This window comes from Alosa alosa, chromosome 14 (assembly GCF_017589495.1).
Source record: "Alosa alosa isolate M-15738 ecotype Scorff River chromosome 14, AALO_Geno_1.1, whole genome shotgun sequence".
Lineage (NCBI taxonomy): Eukaryota > Metazoa > Chordata > Actinopteri > Clupeiformes > Clupeidae > Alosa > Alosa alosa.
The window spans coordinates 32,997,642-33,019,854 of NC_063202.1; the positions used below are offsets into that span (position 1 = coordinate 32,997,642).

Here is a 22,213-nt window from a genome sequence, read left to right on the forward strand (position 1 = left end):
GCTAATATGTCTAAGTTTATTACTTTCAACAGGCCTACTGTATAATAAAGTACATGTAGCCTACATGTACAAGGATACAAGGAGGTTTATTTGTCAGTAAAATTTAGCAAAGGGTATCTGTACTTTTACTCAAGTAATGAAGCTATGTACTCTGTCCGCCTCTGCTGTTGAGGATAAAGGATTCATGGACTTGACAACAAAAGCGGTCACACTCTAAAAAGGAACTTTACTACCTACCCTTACCTTTTTGTGACCAAGACGTAACTTTACCTAACAACCATGAAGTGGCAGTGCAAAGCACACAGAGTCTTTCCAGGAGATCAATGAAGGATTCTGCTTATGGAACGGAGTAAAGCATTCATAGAGGACGTACTTTGAAAGGGCTATGCAGAAAAGGTGTCACCAGAACAGCTGCAAAGGAACGATGGGCAGGTATGGTACCAACCACATCATGGTGTATACCATAAGCAAAAAGTAAAACTTCGAGTTGTGTTCGACTGCTCATCTTCATACAAGGGCAAATCTCAGAACTTCTTCAAGGTCCTGACCTAGCCAACACATTTCTAGGTGTTCTGCTTAGGTTCAGGCAGGAAAGAATTTCAATAATGGCTGACATTGATGCTATGTACTATCAAGTGCATGACCAGGAGTGTCACCGTGACTTCCTCAGATTCCTGTGGTGGCCACAAGGGGATGTCAACCAGCCATTGGAAGTCTTCAATATGAATGTTCACCTGTTTGGTGTAGGCCTTAATTGACTTACTGATTGACACTGCAGCAGGTTAGATCACGAGTTGGAATAGTTTTCCGACCACATAGCGCATACTCGTACTTGCATATTCGTATAGAATTATACCGTTATATCACACTGCAAAAACTGTTTATCCAATAAAATCTTACCAAGTCTTATTAAAGGTGCTCTAAGCGATGCCACACATTTTTTAGGCTAAAACATTTTATGTCCTTTACTGCAAACATCACCTAACCAACCGCTAGTTGTCTTTGTCCTGAATACACTGTAAAAAATCGCGATCTCTGTGGACAGACCAGGCTCCAAATACGGCAAGAAGAACAACCTGGGCAAACCTAGCCCATAAAAAACATAACAAACTGTTCCAGTAAATCACAGACGAGATATGCGTTTAGGAGAGTTTCAATTGTACATGAGCAGCATGGGAGGGAGGGGGAGGAAGTAGCGAGCTAGCTCTCTGTTTTGTTTGAACAGAAGTGACGTTACCCAGTTTCGCTTAGAGCACCTTTAATCTTATATCAAGATCAAAAAATCTAGTTGGTATTGTTTTCAATATAAATTGACTTACCTAGTGCTTTCTCGTAAAATAATTTTACTTAATTTAAGAAGAGCTTTCTTCTCTTTCTCATCCTGAAAACAAGCAAATTTGGCTGCCAGTGCGTTGAGTAAATTTTGTCTTGATAAGACACCTTAAAATTAGTCAAAATGTTCTTACATTAAGTCAAAATTATGTTTTGAGAGAGCACTAAGTCTCTTCATACTAAAAACACTACCAAATCGTTTTTTTGATCTTAATATAAGATTAATAACACTTTGTAGTGCATATTGTTTAGTTTATCCATATTTTTGAATCCTTTACTTTCACTTCTTAAAAGTCAACCGGACTGTGGAATAAATAACAGCTCTTTGATTTCATTCTACTCTCTATGTGTGTTTCTCTGGAATGTGCATCGGGAGAACTCTTCATCTACCTCATGTGGCTAAAGGTTTTGGTGGACTAATGTGTAGTTATTATAAAGTGTTACCAAAAAATCTATTTGGTATTGTTTTAGTGTGAAGAGACTTATCTAGAAGATCATTTGGACTTAATTTAAGGACAGAGGACAAACGTAGGTTGATAGTGACAAAATATATTAACTTTAAGTGAATATTAACTTTCTTTGAAGCCTATCATCGGATAGCCTAGTAATATGGGCAGGCATTTGGTATGTTTGAAATTATTCATTCGATAATATTTCCCATATTTCTTTGCAGAGGAAAAGTTTTGTGTGAAGGGAATTAAAGGCCTGTCTTATATAGACGCCCGTTTGAAATACTAGTCAGTGCAGTTTGACAATTTGGGAAAATAAAAGCCCAGGCTATTATTTGAAGTTTTTTTTTATGGATAGACCCGAAAATTTGCACATTAAGGTAGTATCATTTCAAATTACAGTACATGAAAAGCAAAGCAATGCACTGTATTGTTATTTGGTGGGCGTAAAGGACGTTTCCAAGGATGTGGAGAGGTACGTTTTAAGTTCTGTAGCCAGGCTTTCTCGGTTTTTCTGAAGTTCCTGCACTAGGCTACTAAATGTTAGTGGATCCGCCATCTTAGCCACAGAGGCTGCTTGGGTTGCAGCACAATCTCCTTTCGCTTGTCATTGCAGTCTCAACATTGCTAGTGAACGCACTTGGAAATTATGGAAAATGCGGAAGCTGTCCCTCAGCATAGCTGTTTTCTAAAATGATGAACTGGAAGTTAATCTGGTGGATTGAGGTAGATGGATGGAGAGATTGATGGATAATAGATAAATGGTTGGTAAGGTAGGTAAATACATGGATACGAGCGGTTAGATGGATGGATGGTAGATGGATTGGATGGATGGATGGATGTGGATAGATGGATGAGTACATGGATGTCACGTACACAGACTAACTAGAATAAAATGGATTGTATCATGTTGTCTGCGATGGATTACGGATCATTTTTATTCATTATGTTGCAGATAAGACACAACATCAGTAAAAGGTTCGTAGGGATTTATTCCTGAGATTTCAAACAGTGTATTGCATCCGCAACAGCAGGAAGTGTGTTGTATATAGTACAGTGTTTGAGAACAGGATTTTAAGAAATTGCCTATTTTTTGTTTGGGTGATGACTCTGAATCTGGTATTTCCTTAATGCACTGCAAAGACCCGATTAGCATCTTATTTTTTATTTCAATACTGGAATTGCCATGGGTAACTTTTTCAGTACTATCCAAAGGAGAAGACACAGTAAGACTATGCTGGTAGTGAAGACATTCAGTCATGCAGAGATATAAATCTTGTGTACCTTCAAAAAACCCTTCCCTCCTTTGGCAAGACTTTCTCCAAAATCTTTGGGAGGTCTGTTTCTCTCCTCTCTGCGTTTCTGCTGATATTCTTTGTCCATGGTGATTGCTGCCAAACCTTTACCCACAGAGCCAGTGATCCGTGATACCATTCCTGCTGCTCCTCCTAAAAGCATACACACACGTGAACAGCTATCTAACCACCTGTGTACACATGTAAAGAAGACTGTAACACTGAACTCTATGATGTTGAATTTTGAGAATGAGTGGAAAATCACAGAATGTGTGAGCCTGAAAAGTTGTGGGTTCAATTCCAGCCTTCCACTGTTGTGCCCTTGAACAAGGTGTAAGCGTAGCTTTCGGCAAAATGCATCCTACGGTGTTTTTGTGAATGTACCCGAGTCAAACTTTTGTTTAAAAGCATAATTATGTCTGAAGCACCACTTTTAAGCTTGTCCGTATTGTCGTTTTCAGGTCAAATGGCCTTTTGAATGGGAATCATAAGGGCACTACTATTTTGATACATGATCGCATCAAAATATTTTTTATTATTATATTTCACACTAAGAAGGCTCAACACAACATGAAACTTTGATCGAAGTACCATCAGTGTCTCTACACATGAACTTGAGCATTGAGAACATTGTTTGTGTACACAGAATTTACTAAAAGAAAGGTTTTGAACAACTCTTGGTTTTTTTCTGCTCGCGAGTGAGTTGTCCAAGTTGTTGTTCTTTTTAGCAAACTATGTGTACACGAACAATGTTCTCAATGCTTGAGTTCATGTGTAGACTTATGAAGTTCATGATACTTCGATCAAAGTTCAATGTTGTGTCGAGCCTTCTTAGTGTTTTAAAAATAGTGATTTTGACGCGATCATGTAACAAAATAGTAGTGTCCCTGTAATTCCCATTCAAAAGGCTATTTGACCCGAAAACGACAACACGGACAAGCTTAAAAGTGGTGCTTCGGACGTAATTATGCTTTTAAACGAAAGTTTGATGGGTACATTCACAAAAACACCACAGGATGCTTTTTGGCGAAAGTTACGCTTTAACCCCGAGGTGCTCTGGGGACAGTGGCCCTTTGTGATATAAATCTTTTAAAAAAATATGGCTTTATGGCTTGAAGTGGAAAGGACAGTAGAATGAATGATGGGAAGCGAGCGGGAGAGAGAGATGGGGTGGGAACGGGAAATAACCAGGGTCGGACTCAAACTTGTGTCCCCTTAGGCATGTGGACCCGAATATGGAATGAGTGCTGTAACCAGTTGCACCACAGCAACTTGTAATATAATTCACACACTGTATAATAAATACATTGCATAATACACATAATGGAAATGTGCTTATGTGTGACTCTTACCCACTGTGTGTCCCAGAAGACTGCGTACTCCAATGGCAAAGCCCTCTGCAAATTCTTCTGGTCCCTGTACAGCTCCCTTCACCAACATACAAGATTGTGAATATGTGTACACACAAGCATACTCTCACACACGCATACACACACGCGCACACACACACACACAAAAACGTACCTGGAATGGTTCATAAAAAAAGGCCTCCACTCCCTCTGACAAGCCTCTGATGAGACCAAAAGGATTCCCCAGCACATCCAGTCCCAACACCAATACATACATCTGTTTCAAGAACTAGAACACATGGATCAACATTTGCATCTACCCAAATTTGTTTTGACATTTTCAAAAAAGTACTGTGTGTGATTTGTACTGTGTGCTGCAAAACAAATTGCCCCATTGGGGGACACAATAAAGTAACTTGAAAAGTTTTCTTACACTGCAGGGCTTGATGCAAAGTTCAGAATTGTGCCTATAATTTTTTTTTATTGCCTTTTTTGCCTTTCATGGTGGAGTGGCTATTAATTCTGAATAACAGGACAAAGGTTTAATCACTGTTCCATATCAATGCTTATGAATGGTAACTATAACAACCATTATACAACAATTGGGTTCTATGGAACTATTTATTTGTTTCTGATTGGCCGAGAGACGTTCCACGAGTTGGAATATCCCTGGACATTTCAACTCAGACTCAGCACAGCTAATAATAAATCACTCCGCGATACAATGCGAAGATTTGACACCCAGCTCTCCACTATTTCAAGCAATGGGTTACTCCTTAGCAAACCACAACGAAACAGTGCTTCACCACATCTGTGGATTAAGCCACACAGTCAACTCAATGTAAGTAAGATAAACGAGGATGCTAATTGTTCTCAGCATTGCCAGCATTGTGTATAATATGATTGTCACTTGGAGGAGACTTGTAGATAACTAACGTTAGCATAATTAGCTAACCGCTGCTAACGTGCTAGCATCGTCACGTCAGTCTGTGCACAGTAGTGTAACATTTATTCACTATACATTAATAAAGTTGAGTTGTTCTGCAATGTAGACTATGTTTTTTTGCAGTACCATGTCCCTTACATGACATGGCCCAGTGTCCTTGTAACATGCATGCAGCAAACCTAGATATGAATGTGATTTCAACATTTCTTTCAAGAAGACAATGTAAACCACAAAGACCCGTAACGAGGGGTCTGGAATGTTGGTTACCTAGCAACCAAGACCCTGTCTATTGAAAAGGGAACTATTTTTTGATGCGTAAGAACGATGTCGAAATATACATTTTTAAACAATAATGGGGTGTTTTCAGATTATTTAGTTTGTGGTAGAATTGTTGTATAAAAGCAATATAGCACTCGTGATCGTGGGATTGGTCATGGATATTCCCACGGCTGTTGTTGCCTGCGCCACTCGGCCGGAGCCGTGGGAATATCCATGACCAACCCCACTCTCACTCGTGCTATATTGCTTAATAGTAGGACGACGGTTGAGCCTGGAAGCAGGCTTTGCAACAATGAATAAACTGTAAACAAGTTAACTGTACACGCCATCACTTGGGCTCCGCTGCGCGTCGGGGAGTTCTTTACCTCTCGCCCTTGTCCATTAATTCCGTATAACAGGACACCTCGGCGGTCGTTATCCCTTACATAACATGCCAGTCAAAATGACAGCAAAATATCTGATCTGTCAGTTTAGGCAAATCACATTGGTACCCAAATCATATCTGATTACTATAATTACTATAAACTGAAATAAGAAAATCAATCCATGTGTTTTTCTTCCTGTTTACTTCTTCATAATACTTATCTGAACTGTGGCACATGTGAGCAAAAAATTTAAATTGGGTCACTTTTAACAGTCAATGTAAACGTAACCATGTATTCACAACTTTTCACATGCATAGAACTTTAGGTTCGCACTGCAGTACCAGAATAAACATAATTCACAGGAAGCAAGATTAATAAGAATAGCAGTAATAGAAAGATTGATTATCACCTGCTCAGAGTAATGCCGAATGGCCGCTGACATCAACTTTTCCCTTCGGTAGAACTGAAAGCGGACTTCAAAGAATGCAAGTCTGAAGGGGTAGGAATGTAAAAGAGAAATTAAGTAAACAAGCTTGCCTGCCCTTATGACTGCTTATGGTGCTTTTTTTGGTTTTGGTTTGGGTTTTATGACTTAATGAATGCACAGTTACACTATTAAAAACTGTAGCAAGCTTTGCGTACAAATGAACACTGAGTTTAATGATAAGTATAAGTATAAGTATATATACTCTTTTGATCCTGTGAGCGAAATTTGGTCTCTGCATTTATCCCAATCCGTGAATTAGTGAAACACACTCAGCACACAGCGAACACACAGTGAGGTGAAGCACACACTAATCCCGGCGCAGTGAGCTGCCTGCAACAACAGCGGCGCTCGGGGAGCAGTGAGGGGTTAGGTGCCTTGCTCAAGGGCACTTCAGTCGTGTCTACTGGTCGGGGTTCGAACCGGCAACCCTCCGGTTACAAGTCTGAAGCGCTAACCAGTAGGCCACGGCTGCCCCAATATAATATAACATGATAAAGAAAACAAAAGGAGGAATGTTTAAAAACTACAGTGGGCAGTGCTTCGACTTGGCCAGCTTCACTCGCGGTCCGCGGGTGGGATCACGCGGTATCACGCGACTTTAATTTGTATTTTTCCAGTGAGACGCTGCAACAACCCAAACAACCGGTAGATGGCTCAAGTGAGCAGGGTGTCTCGTAAAAAGAAATGGAGCCTGGAAAACCCTACACAGACTTCACTACAGACTTTAGCAGACTGGTTTAGAAATAATTTAATAGCCAGAAATATGCCTGCCCTAATAAAGAAATATTTGGTAAACTGCGAGTGAATCCCGTTTACCGTGGTTTTCTCCGAGTGCAACGATGATAGACAGACATCATTTGGACAAAATATAGAGCATATTAACCTCCGTTGCTCAGCCAAATGCCTTCCTGTTACGTCCTGTTATCACGGAGTTACAGGCGATAAACGATTTTTGATGGTCACAAGTTAACTTCATTAGCGGTTTATTTTTTATTATTATTATTAAAGAGTGTTTTTCATTTAAAGGTTTGACTTTGTGCTTATTCAGTAGAGCATTTAGTGCTCTCCCCAATCCCAGACGTTCACATTGCATGTTTGTTTGTAATGGGTGCAACCGCGAGATAGGGTATGCGTTTGACGGCAATGAGTTGTTAACAGACATGAACCAAGACATATAGCCCAGCAGCAATCTAGGGACTGTTCGTTATTTATTGAAGGGGCCACTGGAGGAATTTTGAGTGTTTTAGTTGCAAGTTGCATGACCCTCTCTTTCCTGCTAGAAATTGTTCAATGACCCTCCGACAGAATTGTTAAAAAAGACATGACCCTCCCCTGCCAATTGTCGCTGTGTTCCGCCCGCGCCACAGCCACACACTGTGATAACGTTCTTAAATCAATCTTTCCCGTGAGCTTGCATGCTACCAGTCCTTCCTTTTCAAATGTGTTCCGCCTGTTTGCACACTTTCACAAATAATCATGTGATTAATAATATGACAAATAATCCCTGTGCACGGGGACCGAAACAATGCATGCCAACTTTTTCCGTGTTTATCACGTATTTTAACTTTCCCCCGCTGTCTTGCCGTTTTAATGTTTTCCCGTAGAATATCCCATATTTTAATACTCTCATAACAGCCCTGCCATCGGGCCTGTCTCTGTGTTGCCCTGTTTGCTACCCCCCTTGCCCCTTCCAACTAAAACAGATGTCTTCAAATCATCGTTTTCCTTGCATGAAGGCGAACTTAGAATGATGTTAACCTATTTAAGTTTAACGGCGTGATTGTCGTTAGAGCACGATTCATTGGCGCTTGCATGTTCGTGCGCACCTGAGGCTACTCTGCTACAAGAGAAAGAATTTCCCCTGTTTGTATGTTCCCTGCAAGTTTGCCTACCATAACTTACCAACTCTGCACTGTAGACCCTAACTGGCTATTTATATTTTTCTGTAAAATAATAAAATGTATTTGTTCAACTTTATGAAGCAGAATTACACATAGGCTACTTGGAACATAATACATTTAACAAAGGACAGATGTATGTTGCTAGTGACAAAATATTAACTTTCAGTGTTTTACGATGTCTTTGTCATGGGGAAGTGTTTTTCCCCATGCATTTATTCTAGGTTACCGTCAGTGATTGACGCGAGAGAAGCGGGGTCTGTGTTGTGTTGCGTTGCGTTAATTTATTTTCATTGGGCATACCGTGCCGTGCCGTCCACAGCTCTTCAGTTCTGACAAAGCCAAAATTACTCCTTTTGAAACAATGAGTGCAGGAAGAGCGTTTCTATGGTTATATTGCTTGACGGGGGGGGGGGATCCCAAGCAGCTTTCAGCCATCTACTTTGAGAACATTTCAATTCACCCGACACTAATATATAATATATAATAATATTCAAAATGTTGAAAACTATTTCGGCATAGCCTATAAAGCAGTTTAATTAAATGGAATGTTAGTTGTAAACAAACGAGCTACTTGGTGAGGCTTGGCCTCACAGATGCGCACGTGCCTTAGATGGCAGGAAAAAAATTCACGATAGGCCTATTAACTAACCACCCGATTCACGTTGGCTGGGTGGAAGGGGGGCCATCAGACATTTGTGCCCAGTTATCCGGCCCTGCCCCCAACAAATCACACCTTCCCACCTCTGACAGCTTAAAAGAAGTCAAGAGGACTCCTTACTCACAGACCTATTCACAAACCTGCGGCATTTTGCCGTGTTTTGAAATCCTATGCAGCTAGGAGCTTCCAATCGTGAGGAAGCAATTTTGCATTGTAGGCATAACTAACATGCAATAACGCCGCCAACAACAACCAAAACTAGGCTAATCATTGTCAACATGTAAATTAAATGTAACATTATTGTGAATCAAATTAAAATGTTCTCTTTTGCAAACGTAGGCATAGTAACAGAATACTTTAATAATGTTACAAAGATACTACATCAATCCGTATGTTTCATTAGGCTACTAGGCTGTTTTGCCTTGATTAATTTAGGCTAGGCCTTTTTATTCAGGGCCGTATTCACAAAGAATTTTAAGGCTAAAAGTAGCTCCTAACTGGTGAATTTAGGAGTAACTCCTAAAAATAATGGGCATGTCACTCCTAACTTTAGGACTCCTAATTTTTTCACAAAAAGTAATTCACGAAGCATTTTAGACCTAAAAGTAGCACCTAAGTCTGGGACAGCTTAAGTCGAGAGGACTTTTATGTTTTATGTTGCGATGTTTTGAAATGTGTAGCCTATGCGCAACAGGAGCTTCCAATTGCGAGGGAACAATTTTGCATTCATAAAAGGGATGCAAAGCCACCAACAACAACCAAAACTACTCATTGTTAACATGTAAATGAAATGTAATGTTTCATTGTGAATCAAATTAAAATGTTCTCCTCTTTGCAAACGTAGCCTAGACATATGGTGACAGATTAATTTAATAATGTTGCAAAGGTAGGCTACTGCATCAATCCATAGGCCTATGTTTCATTAGGCTACTAGGCTATTTGTTTTGCCTTACTCTTTATTCATTTGGGCTAGGCCTTTTTATTCAGTTATTAATCATCTTCCGTCCTTCGCACTACTTGTGTAGCGCACGCATTCTCCGACCTGTCACCTGTCACTCATCATCGTAAGGGAGGTGTTTGGAATTCCCGCGTTACAATCGTCAGTCAATCAAGGTGGTCACTTCAGTCAAGCTCGTGCATGAGAAATGACGTCATCCATAGCCACGAAGACTCACTCCTAGTTTAGGAGTTGTCTGAAAGGCTTTGTTTCTTTTAAGAGAAAACTCCAAGCTAAAATCTTTAAGTGCGATTTAGGAGTAGCCTACTCCTAGTAGTAAGATAAAAGCCTTTCTGAATAGCCTACGGCCCCAGTTATTCATCATCTTCCGTCCTTGTGTAGCGCACGCATTCTGAGACCTGTCACCTGTCACTCATCATCGTAAGGGAGGTGTTTGCAATCATGCCAGCGTTACAATCATTAGCCAATCAGCCAATCACGGTGGTCACGCTTGCCCATTTACCCAAATTAATGGTAGAATATTACTGATGATCATTGTTATTTAAGAACATGCAGTGTGCGTAGGGTACCAAAAACATCTTGCTCGTAAAAAAGCATCATAACGCACATTCTGGCGGGTCTGTTATTTACTGTAGGCTGTGCAAACCACAGGCCTTTATTTTGGGCATTCATTCATTCATTCATTCATTCAACCTTTATTTATTCTCGGAGGGTCATTGAGGGAAGCCCTCATTTTCAATGAAGCCGAGATTACAGAAGCGAGGCAAAGCGCTCCACAAACAAGATAACATTCGAGGCCTTCTGTTGAAGAATTTTATATAAAGCCTGCGCTAACAGTAATCCTCCTGCCCCTGATAGGCCTACCACAGCTGTGGATAGTGTGGAATGTTCAAGTAATAACACAATCCAATGTGTGTCTCAATTGTCATCCGCTGACCACCTCACACATTTCTCTAGATTTTGCAACGAACTTACATGACACAATGCCATAAAATATGCCAGTTTTAGGACACAGAATAATGTTTGTAATGATACCAGGTAGGCCTAAGTTTAACAGTAACAAGTGCAATGAGCTATTCATTGTCGAAGGTGCATGGTGAAGTGAATTTCTTACTTTGGAAAACAAACATTTGCCGATATCATCGCCGATCATCAGAATATTGCAACAGATTCTGTGTTCTGGACTGCAGGTAACTTGTTAAGCCAGTGGTTCTCAAACTTTTATTTCATTCCCCACTTTGATCAAGGGGCATGACTGATGATAGTGGAGATAACGTGTTATCCCGAGGCTTTTGCAAGTCAGCATCTTAGGTAGTCTATTAAAAATATAAGTTTTCGATATCCCAAACGGAGAGCCATACTTGATTGTTTTTAACGATCTCTATGCTACTCACAAAAATGTAGGCATGGGGACATGATGAAGTAGACTATCCAACTGTCGTGTGTTAAATTATTGTGATTACGAGCCAGTGGTTTTCAAACATTATGCGTGACTCGGACATCTAACTAATTGCAACAGGCTCATATAGTCCTCGCATTCGCAAAATGAGGACCAGTGTTTTGTCAAATTGCAAATAGCTATTCGTTTTAACGATTTTTTTTATGATAGTAGCCTATACAAAAAGCACTTCATACTATCTTAATCTTGGAATATGGGGAGGGAAGTGGCGCGTCTGCAGTCAGCCAAATATGAATGTAATTCTGCGGCATAAAGCAGATGTTTTTGTTTATTGTACAGAAAAATAAAAATGACATGTCAAGCAGTCAATTGACTACATTGCAGTCAAAAAGTAGGGCAAATTAAGACACTGTTTTGATTTATGTGAGTTCGATTACCCCCAACACTGACAATAACATAGACAGCAAATTAAGATATTTTTTTCGTTTTGTGGAGCGGCACCGGTAGGCTATCAAAAGCAGATTTCGATTTTCGCTACCACCGTGTAGTCAAGCCTTAAGCCATACACTGCAAAAAATGAATTCTAACCAAGTGTTATTGATCTTATATCAGGATTAAAAAATCTATTTGGTATTGTTTTAGTATGGAAAGACTTACCTAGCGCCCTCTCAAAAGATCATTTTGACTTAATTTAAGAAGACTTTAACTTATTTTAAGGAGTCTTATCAAGACAAATTTGCTCAACGCACTGGCAGACAAATCTGCTTGTTTTTAGGACAAATTTGCTTAACGCACTGGCAGACAAATTTGCTTGTTTTCAAAATGAGATGTCTTAAAATAAGTCAATTTTTTTTTTAAATTAAGTCAAATGATTTCACAAGAAAGCGCTAGGTAAGTCTCTTTATACTGAAAACAATACCAACTAGTTTTTTTTATCTTGATATAAGATTAATAACACTTGGTTCGATTTTGTTAGATAAACAGTTTTTGTAGTGTACCCTTAGCCTTAGCAGCCTTAATCGAGGTAATGTTTAATTATGATTTATTTTGTTATTGAATTCGTAGGCTGGGATTCCTCTCAGTAACAATTACGTTTAAAGGTAGCCTAGCCTCCTGCTTTTTTCAGAAGGGGCGGCAATCAGGCTACTGACAGAGCGATGTACAGTGGCAGAGCGACGCACAGTGGCTGAAAGTGGTACTAAAGCTTCACGCAGCTTCACGCCTCGTAATGCGCGACTGCAGTGGCCATTTGAAAGCGATGCCCACTGTAATTAGGGTAACTGGCAACACGATTGGGTGTGAAAAAAAGCATCTCAGAGAGGCAGGGTCTCTTAGAAGTAAAGATGTAGGGGTATCGATCACTCTGTGTAAACCTGTGCGCACAAATGATGAAACAATGTAATTCTAATGCTTCTTAGCATGAAATTGTGAAGTATTTGAGTAGTTCACCATCTACAGGACATAATATAATTAAAAGATTCAGAGAATCCAGAAAAAATCTTTGCAAACAAGGGATAGAACTGAAAAACAAGATTGGATGGCACTACATCAAAACCAGACTTGTTTCTGTAAAAATCATTGTATGGGCTCAAAACCTCTGATAATCATTGTCTATGTGCACAGTATGATACTCAATTCAAAAACCTTAAACCATGCAACAGCCAAAATTGTATTGAGACATGATACAGAAAATACCACCTTCTTATCTGGGCCTGAGCTTGTTTAAAATGGACTAAGGTAACATGGAAAAAGGTCCTGTGGTTAGACTAATTAAAATGTGCAATTCTTTTTGGAAATCATGGACTTATCTGGGCTAAAGAAAAGATGGCCTATCCAATTATCCAACATATCTAACTTGTTTTAGTGCTCAGTTTGAAACCCAACATCTATGACGATGTGGAGATGCATTATTGCTTACAGCATGGGCATCTTGCACATCTGACACAATCAATTCTGAATGATGATAGCGTGTGGCTATAACCTGACTCCGCCAGATGGATGCTTCGCATTTGCTCTGCATGTCCATCTGGGAACTTTTCTTTATTTGGAGAACTTTTGGGAAGGGGCGAAAATACTGGTTAGCTGATTGGATAAACCATCAGTCTATCACCACCTATGTTGGTTATTGACGGGCCAAATCAACCAATCAGATGAATGAAGTGTTCTTTTCATGCAGTGATCCTCACTATTTTTTTTCACAAGAGCCACATTGGCAGTGCAAAATCAAAAGGAGAGCCACTTTTACGACAACATTTCAACAATTCAGATGTTTGTGTTTTTGTAGTGCAGTATTGTATGCTTATGAAGCACATTTGAAAAAATATATTGGCTGTGTTACCACATAGCCTACAGTGGGTCCCATTTAGAAATGGCAACTTCATTCGCCCTTTCCGTGATTCACACAGCTGCATGAAATGTCTTACAACTTATCGCCACAAGGTGGCAGTTTAAGTCCGCTGTAGCATTGCCAGTAAACAGGGCAGCGGATTGCATTCAAGGGCGGTGCAAGTGGCAGGGAGATACTGTAAGCAGAACGAAACTAAATATCACCTCGTTGAAGTCATACAGTAGACTAGGCTAAATCAGAGCATACTTTTGTTTTTATCAAGCTGGGGCCAGAGATGATGGCCTTTGGCGAACAGTTTATGCCTAGGCCTACTCAAAATGAGTAAAACCAAATTTGCCGAAATCTCGCCAAAGCTGCATGCGAGCCACCAATTATAGCTTGACGAGCCGCATGTGGCTCGCGAGCCGCGCAATGAGTAACACTGTTCTAATGCCTTTGTTTAACATACAATTAAGTTAGGTAACGTAACTAACGTTAACGTTTTTAAACTTACCATTTGTATGTGACATGAACCTCATCAACGACAATCCCCACCAAGTTTTCACGGTAGGCCCTATACTTCTGAAGAAAGCATATTCCTCCATTACGGACTGGAAACGCCCGTGGAGGATGTCTGTGTCGTTCATTCCTCATAGCTTCACAGCTTCCCCAGAATTCGGATAAAACTTGTGCGATAGCTACGCTCAGCTCATCTCTGGATGCAGTCATGTTGTTCATTGAGTCACACCTAAACCCGCCTCAAAACCAACGCTGATTGGCTAGTCGTATGGCAAACTGCTCCAAATGTCTTTCGGAAAGATGCCTGACTGATCTGCGAGTGAAAAACTGAAGCTCACGAGATCAGGATGGTCTCACGAGGCTAGTGTGGCTATGGAGCATAGATCCAAAATAAATTGCAAACCGGTCCATCTATCCACTCAGACCATGATTCTCTTGTAAGGTCATATTCAAGTATAAGTAAGTATAAGTATTAGGTATAGACCAGGGGTGGGCAAACTGCGGCCCGCGGGCCAGATCCGGCCCGCCAAGCACTTTCATCCGGCCCGCTGAGCATTTCATTTGGTTATCAGGTTGATGGCTATTTTTTTCCTGCGATAGAGACGACGTTGGTTAGCTTTACTGCAAACTGCTTTTCACTCTCCTTAGAGAACGTTTACAATGTCAATGTCAAAACATCATGTTAAATAGAGATAACATCATGTTAAACTAAGTTAGTTATCTCCTTTGCAGCAGATCTAACGTGAACATGCGATCCATTTAATTGGGAACGCGTTTGCACTCACGAGAGGGAGAGAGAGCCGCAGGTTCCAGCTGGCTTGTCATTGTTGATAATTGATATCTCCTTCTTATAAGAAACTTTTAAAAGGAAATCATGAAGGCAGCAGTAGTTCCCACTACTGACCATTTAAAAAGTGTGAGAGTGCCATACCGTAGCAGGCAGAAGATCATTGAGAAATAAACGTGAATTAAAGCGACAGTGCACAATTTATACATTTGTTAAACAGCATAAAATTAGCAGTATTTTTAAGCAATTAATATTTTAAAAGATATTTTGTCATACTAAATTATAGGCTATAATTGTTTTTTTTTTTTAATTTTATGTGTGTGTATTGGGGTGTTGGGGCGTGTTGTCGCCGGCCAATTTTCAAAACCCAGTGTGGCCCTTGAGCCAAAAAGTTTGCCCACTCCTGATATAGACCCTTTCAACAATAAAAACAAAAACAATGCTTGAACGTTCTATTTGGGCCCCAATCTACTTCCTCTGCATTAAGATAACATGATGCTGATAATGGAACTCTTGAAAGGGTCCATACTCTTTTGATCCTGTGAGGGAAATTTGGTCTCTGCATTTAACCCAATCCGTGAATTAGTGAAACACACACAGCACACAGTGAACACACAGTGGGGTGAAGCACACACTAATCCCGGCGCAGTGAGCTGCCTGCTACAACAGCGGCGCTCGGGGAGCAGTGAGGGGTTAGGTGCCTTGCTCAAGGGCACTTCAGCCGTTCCCACTGGTCGGGGCTCGAACCGGCAACCCTCCGGTTACAAGTCACACTAATCCCGGCGCAGTGAGCTGCCTGCTAATTCATTCAACTGTCTGTACGAGTCTGTATAGAGATAGGTTTGAAGTGGCTAAGACAATTCGGGAACAATCACAAGAGACATAGAAGAGGGGATATTTCAAATCTGGCAACTTTATTTATAATGCATTGTTGAAGAGATACTTACTTAAAAATGAGATCATCCACATCAGTGAGGGTTGCTCCAAAACTCTTAAGTAGCAGATTCAATGACTGGACAGCTACCATTTCCTGTTGCTCTGCCTCGTCTCCACTGGAGCCTAGAGACAGGCTAAGATGTAACTGTGGATGCACATAAAAGGGAAGAACAATGAACACAACATATACACTTAAACCTTTCACATGGTTTAGTCAACTTCTAAAAACTGCTTTAGTCAAAAGCCAAATCATACTGGCAAATCTCAAATGATTGGGTCTGTCCTAAGATGACTAATGTCTGTGCCTCTAAGAGGAGAGTGGTAAATAATAAGACATATACCAAGGTCATAGTTATTAACTAGAAAAGCATTTCCTGAAGGAAATACAGTGCATGAAAATGCAAAAAATATGATGTAAAATATCATACAGAGTAAAAACAAATGCAGATATAGTTGCAATAGTGTTGCCAGGGTACATATGTTGGTTATTATGCCAAATTAAGTGGTTGCTATGCTGGTTGCTTCGGTAATCCTTTTGGTTGCTATGGTGGTTGCTAGGTTGAAGTTGTGGTGGTTGCTAGGCCGTTGCTAGGGTATTTGACATGGTTGCTAGGCTGTTGCTAGGGTATTTGACATGATTGCTAGGCTGTTGCTAGGGTAGTTATGGTGGTTGTTATGCTGTTGCTAGGGTACTTGTGGTGGTTGCTATGCTGGTTGCTAGGTTAAACTCATTGGTTGCTATATTGGTTGCTAGGTTGTAACTGTGGAAGTGGTTGCTAAGCTGTTGCTAGGGTATTTGACATGGTTACTAGGCTGTTGCTATGGTACTTGAGGTGGTTGCTAGGCTGTTGCTAGGTTAGTTGTGATGGTTGCTATGCTGGTTGCTAGGTTAAAGTCATTGGTTGCTATATTGGTTGCTTGGTTGTAACTGTGGAAGTGGTTGCTTGAATGTTGCTAGGGTATTTGACATGGTTGCTATGCTGTTGCTAGGGTACTTGAGGTGGTTGCTAGGCTGTTGCTAGGTCAGTTGTGGTGGTTGCTATGCTGGTTGCTAGGTTAAACTCATTGGTTGCTATGTTGGTTGCTAGGTTGTAACTGTATAAGTGGTTGCTAGGCTGTTGCTAGGGTATTTGACATGGTTGCTAGTCTGTTGCTAGGGTACTTGAGGTGGTTTCTAGGCTGTTGCTAGGTTAGTTGTGGTGGTTGCTATGCTGGTTGCTAGGTTAAACTCATTGGTTGCTAGGATGTCACTGTGGAAGTGGTTGCTAGGCTGTTACTAGGGTATTTGACGTGGTTGCTATATTGGTTGCTAGGTAGATGAGGTTTAATAGTTGGAATGACTAAACAGTTAAATAGGTGGATTGTTTAAATCAATGTTTTTCAACCACTGTGCCGGGGCACACTAGTGTGCCGTGAGAGATCATCAGGTGTGCCGCAGAAAATTACCCAAATGTCACTCACTGGTCCAGAAAAGCAACTGTTGCATCAAAGAATTTATAACCACATGCCCTCATTGATTGTATGATTGCACTATTTGTGGTATGCAGGCATTGTACAACTGGGCCCCCATATCCAGTATTCACAGAATCGTCACATATCCAGTTCATAACAACAATTAAATTATAGATATAGTCACCTACAAATGAAACAGAGGACGCTTGTTTTATTGAGCAGGTCCTGCATAGAAGCCATAATAAAGCCATATCTGTGTATTATTTAAAATTTTAGGCTATGGTATGTTTATTTTTTCTTCACACAGGATGTTAGTGTGCCGTGGGACATCTTAAGTGTCAAAAGTGAATAGGTTGAAAAACACTGGTTTAAATGGTTAATTATTTGCGAGGTAGGTGAGGTTTAATGTAGTTGGAATGCCTGAACAGTTAAATAGGTGGATAGTTTAAATGGTTAAATTATTTGAAAGGTAGATGAGGTTTAATATAGTTGGAATGACTGAACAGTTAAATAGGTGGATAGTTGAAAAGGTTAAATTATTTGCTAGGTAGATGAGGTTTAATATAGTTGGAATGTCTGAACTAGGTAGATAAGGTTTAGTATAGTTGGAATGACTGACCAGTTAAATAAGTGGATAGTTTAAAAGGTTAAATTATTTGCTAGGGAGATGAGGTTTAATATAGGTGGAATGACTGAACAGTTAAATAGGTGGATAGTTGAAATGGTTAAATTATTTAATAGGGAATTATTGTAGTGAGGACTTTTATTTTGAAACAGTTGTGGACAGAGGAAACAGTTTAACATGATGTGTAGTCTTATTAACGTTTTTCATGTGACGTATTCTAGGTTCTATAGCTTTGTTTACATCCAGCTGGTAGGCAAGGGACAAGTTGAACCCATTGAACATCGTTGTCTGCAGCTGCCTCTCAGTAGGCTACATCTCTGTATTTCATTAATGTCAACATTTCAGGCATCAATAAAGGTGACGATGAAACGTTATCCCATTGTTCAATATTTGATAGCCTGTCACAGGAACGTTGTTTTGCTAAAATCGCCCTGATTTGGTGCATTGATCTGTATCGATAACGTTATGGGAGAACCTGCATGTAGCTTAATGGTAGCCTAACTTTTTTTCTCTGTTCAAAACTCGGTTTACACAAAGACGATAGCCTTTCTTAGAAGCTGTGAAATTTGACCAGAAAGGAACATGTCTTCCTTCTGAAAGCTGACACAAAATCAAACAATATTTGAGCATTTAACTTCAACTGAACAGCGACAGGTTTTGGTAGGCAGACTCAGCAGACGTTAAAACGGTAGCCTAGGCTACTGTTATAGCCAGCGTCAGTCAGCATCATGTAACATTAATGGCGTTGTATCCTGTAACATATTATATCATATAACAGCGATGGCTTATTCGAAGATGATCTGCATGGATATATAACCACTCAGAATGTGAGTGATAAAGTTCATTAATTGTATGAAACCTTTTATTAGTTAGGCTGTTATGCTAGCTCAGCCTTTAAATATGTTGTTATTTTGGTCATGTGGACTTGATTAAACGGGTAAAGATAATTCATAAACTGCTTATTTCTTACATGACTGAAGCAGTAGCCTAGGTTCAACAGTGGTGTTTGAGGTTGCTGTGTTAAGTTGTTGTGTGTGATCGCTAAACAATTAGGATCAAATCAGTTTATTTTGACATACGGGAGTTAGCCTCTGTAGACTTGTGACCTGTAACGTTAGCCTATAGCACATAAGCCTATTCTGTTTTCATTTATTAGCATTTGTTGTGATTATATAATCAAATGACACTCATGATAACTTGAAATAGAAGGACAGAAGATAGGTGATTGATGTCCACAAGCAATTTAATTTTACGAGACAAATTAGAACAAACTGTTCCGGTAAAAATAATCTTGCCATGTTTAAAATGCTGCACTTTTTCCCTTCATAGCCTATCTCTGGCAATTCATTTTTGGATGACTGTAGATTTGTATTTTAGCCTACGTCTTCGTAGACATTAGGCTACACCATTAGGCTATCTTGAGAATAAAAGACTTCACAGCTGCTAATGATCATCCTCCACAACCACGAGGATAGGTAGGCTAAACGGTCATTCGTAGCCCTTTTGCTTCTTATTGTAAAACCAATTGTTAGGGCCTACACAAGTGGTCGGCATCCCAGTCAATATTTGATATTAAAATTTCAATTTTGAAGCTATTTGTAACTATGTGTAGCCTATGCAACCCGACTGTTGTAGGCTTGCCTACCACTCTCTGCAGTGCCTTGCCTACCATTCTTGCCTACCACTCTAGTTGTAAACAAACGGTCACATGACATTATGACGTAGGTGCAAAACCTTAATAGAATGAGACTGTATGCTTAAAGCCTGAGAAACTGACAGTTGGCCACCTGGCAAAAGATTCTAATTGCTGTGATGTCATAAAGGCCCATATTAAGTCTATGGGGAAATTTTGAGTAGTTTTTAATTAATAGTTTAAAAAGTATAAAAGTTACAAAGATGAAAAATACAAAGCCCCCATGTCCTAAGTAAGACCCTCATAGCGAACGCAGTTTGAATGAAGTTTTCGTTAAAAGCGGTTGAAGCTGCATTAAATGCGTTAGAAGAAGAAGAATAATCAGAAGAAGAAAAAGCCTTGGAATAACAGTACAGTGCATTTTCATGCACTGTAATAAAAAGATTTGGAAGAACAGTACAGTGCATTTTCATGCACTGTAATAAATCGGATAACAGTAGAGTGCATTTTCATGCACTCTAATAAGAAATTTTGGAAGAACAGTATAGTGTTTTTTCATGCACTATAATAAAAAGATTTGGAAGAACAGTACAGTGCATTTTCATGCACTGTAATGAAACTGTCAGCAGCTGGATTTACACATTGCAAAAGCTACTTATCTAACCAAGTGTTATTAATTGACTTACACTTGTTTAATTGAAGTCTATCAAAAGGGGAGGGTTCAGGGATCATGCTAAGCTAAATGGTTTTTGGATCCATGAAGTAGACCTAACGTTATTGTTATTTTAAAAATGTGTACATTTTACCGTGACCGGAATGTGAAAAAGACAGCAAATTTGTCCTAAGACCATGCAAATTTATGCCAGTGCATGAAGTACATTTTTATAATATAAAATTGATAAGATAAGATCAGTTGACACCAAATCCTTAAAATAAGTCAAAGTCTTCTTCCATTAAGACAAAATTATCTTTCGAGAGAGAGCTAGGTATGTCTTCATACGTGAAATAATACCAAATGGTTGGTTAGATTTTATTTTTTGCAGTGTGATATATATAGCTAGCTATAAATAAGCTAGCAAAATTAGCTATACATACACTACGTTTTTGACATATTCCGGACGTGGTAAAAATGTATTTAAAATGACAACGTTGATTTTACTACATGGATCACTTCACTTAGTCTAATGTGATCCCTGAACCCTACCCTATTGACAGACTGCAGCGGCACCTCTAAGGGTCAACGAGGGTTAAGTCTGTTAAACAGGGCCATGGCAGAGACCTTTTGAGGGGCAGGGTCTCAAATTCAAAAAAGGGTACATGGAACAAGATTTGTTAACAATACAGTTAAGATCAAAATGAGAATACCCCTGGCAAATATTGATTTAATGTTGATTTTCTCTTTTTCAATATGCTTGTTCTGACTGAACATGACACTGTCATTGACGGACTGAGGTCTGGAGTCTGGCTGGGCCACTCTAAAATATTGCTATTGTTCTCTATCAACAATTTCTTGCCTTGTTTGGCAAGTTTGTTTTGGATCATTGTGTGGTTTAATGGTCCAATGCCGTCTATTGGGGGAGGTCTCTCGGCACACTGCCTGATCTTTTCCTCCAGAATCTTAATTTAGCCCCTTGATTTAGTGTTACCATTTACTTTGATAAGGTCACCAGGTCATCCTGGTTGAAAAGCCAGTCCAGACCTCAATCTTTCAAAAAAAGTGAGGACAGGGCCAGAGTGATGGCAAACAATCATTCCTGCCTCAAAATCCGGATTTCTGTTAAAAATATGTGAATGCAAATACAGATACAATTCTATCAACACAGACATTTACATCGATAGTCTGGCGTGATGATTTATTTGCCTCAGTGTACAGTGGAGTGCTGTTTTAGTGGCAGGCTAACCATGTACAGTTGAGTTGCGCTAGCCTAGCAACAGCGAACTCTGCAACTAGAAGGACTAGATGAAACGTGTTGAAAACGGTCTCCACTGATAAATATAAATATTGGATATGAGGTCCTATGTCCAAAATTCCGAACTACCCCTTTAAATTAAGTCAAAATCGATTTTTAAAATCTTAATAAAAGAATAATATAACACTTAATCTTTTATTTTTTGCAGTGCGTGAACAATTCTTTCTCAATCTGATTGAAATCATTCTGATTAGAGATTCCAAATGAACGCTAAATAAACTGATCAGTGTTCACGTTTACATGTCCAGAGCCATATAAGAAATTTTCTGTTTACCCATATCGTGTCAAACACCTGCTTGAATAACTTGTTACGAGATGTACAACGACTGAGTCATTCAACAAGCTTTCTCAAGTCTACAGACTTCTGTTTGTTCATATTCGCCTCAATTTTGTCCAGCTTGGAAACTCATTTGTTTACGTCACTGTGCTTTACCCACATATGGCACATGCACAGAAAGAAGAAATGTATTTCAACATTTAGATTATAAAAAGAAGTACATCACCTCTCTCAATCCGATTGAAAAGTTAATAGGATCCGGACAAATCT

The 22,213-nt window shown here is 39.6% G+C and overlaps 1 protein-coding gene across 1 annotated transcript in view; it reads right to left on the bottom strand.

Moving 5' to 3' along the window:
- vps13c (vacuolar protein sorting 13 homolog C) overlaps positions 1-22,213 on the bottom strand; it is a 382,259-nt gene that overhangs the window by 42,176 nt on the left and 317,870 nt on the right. Inside the window, 5 exon segments of the mRNA XM_048262721.1 lie at positions 3,066-3,229; positions 4,429-4,504; positions 4,601-4,714; positions 6,425-6,506; positions 15,998-16,131. Coding sequence (XP_048118678.1) covers positions 3,066-3,229; positions 4,429-4,504; positions 4,601-4,714; positions 6,425-6,506; positions 15,998-16,131 — 570 coding nt within the window.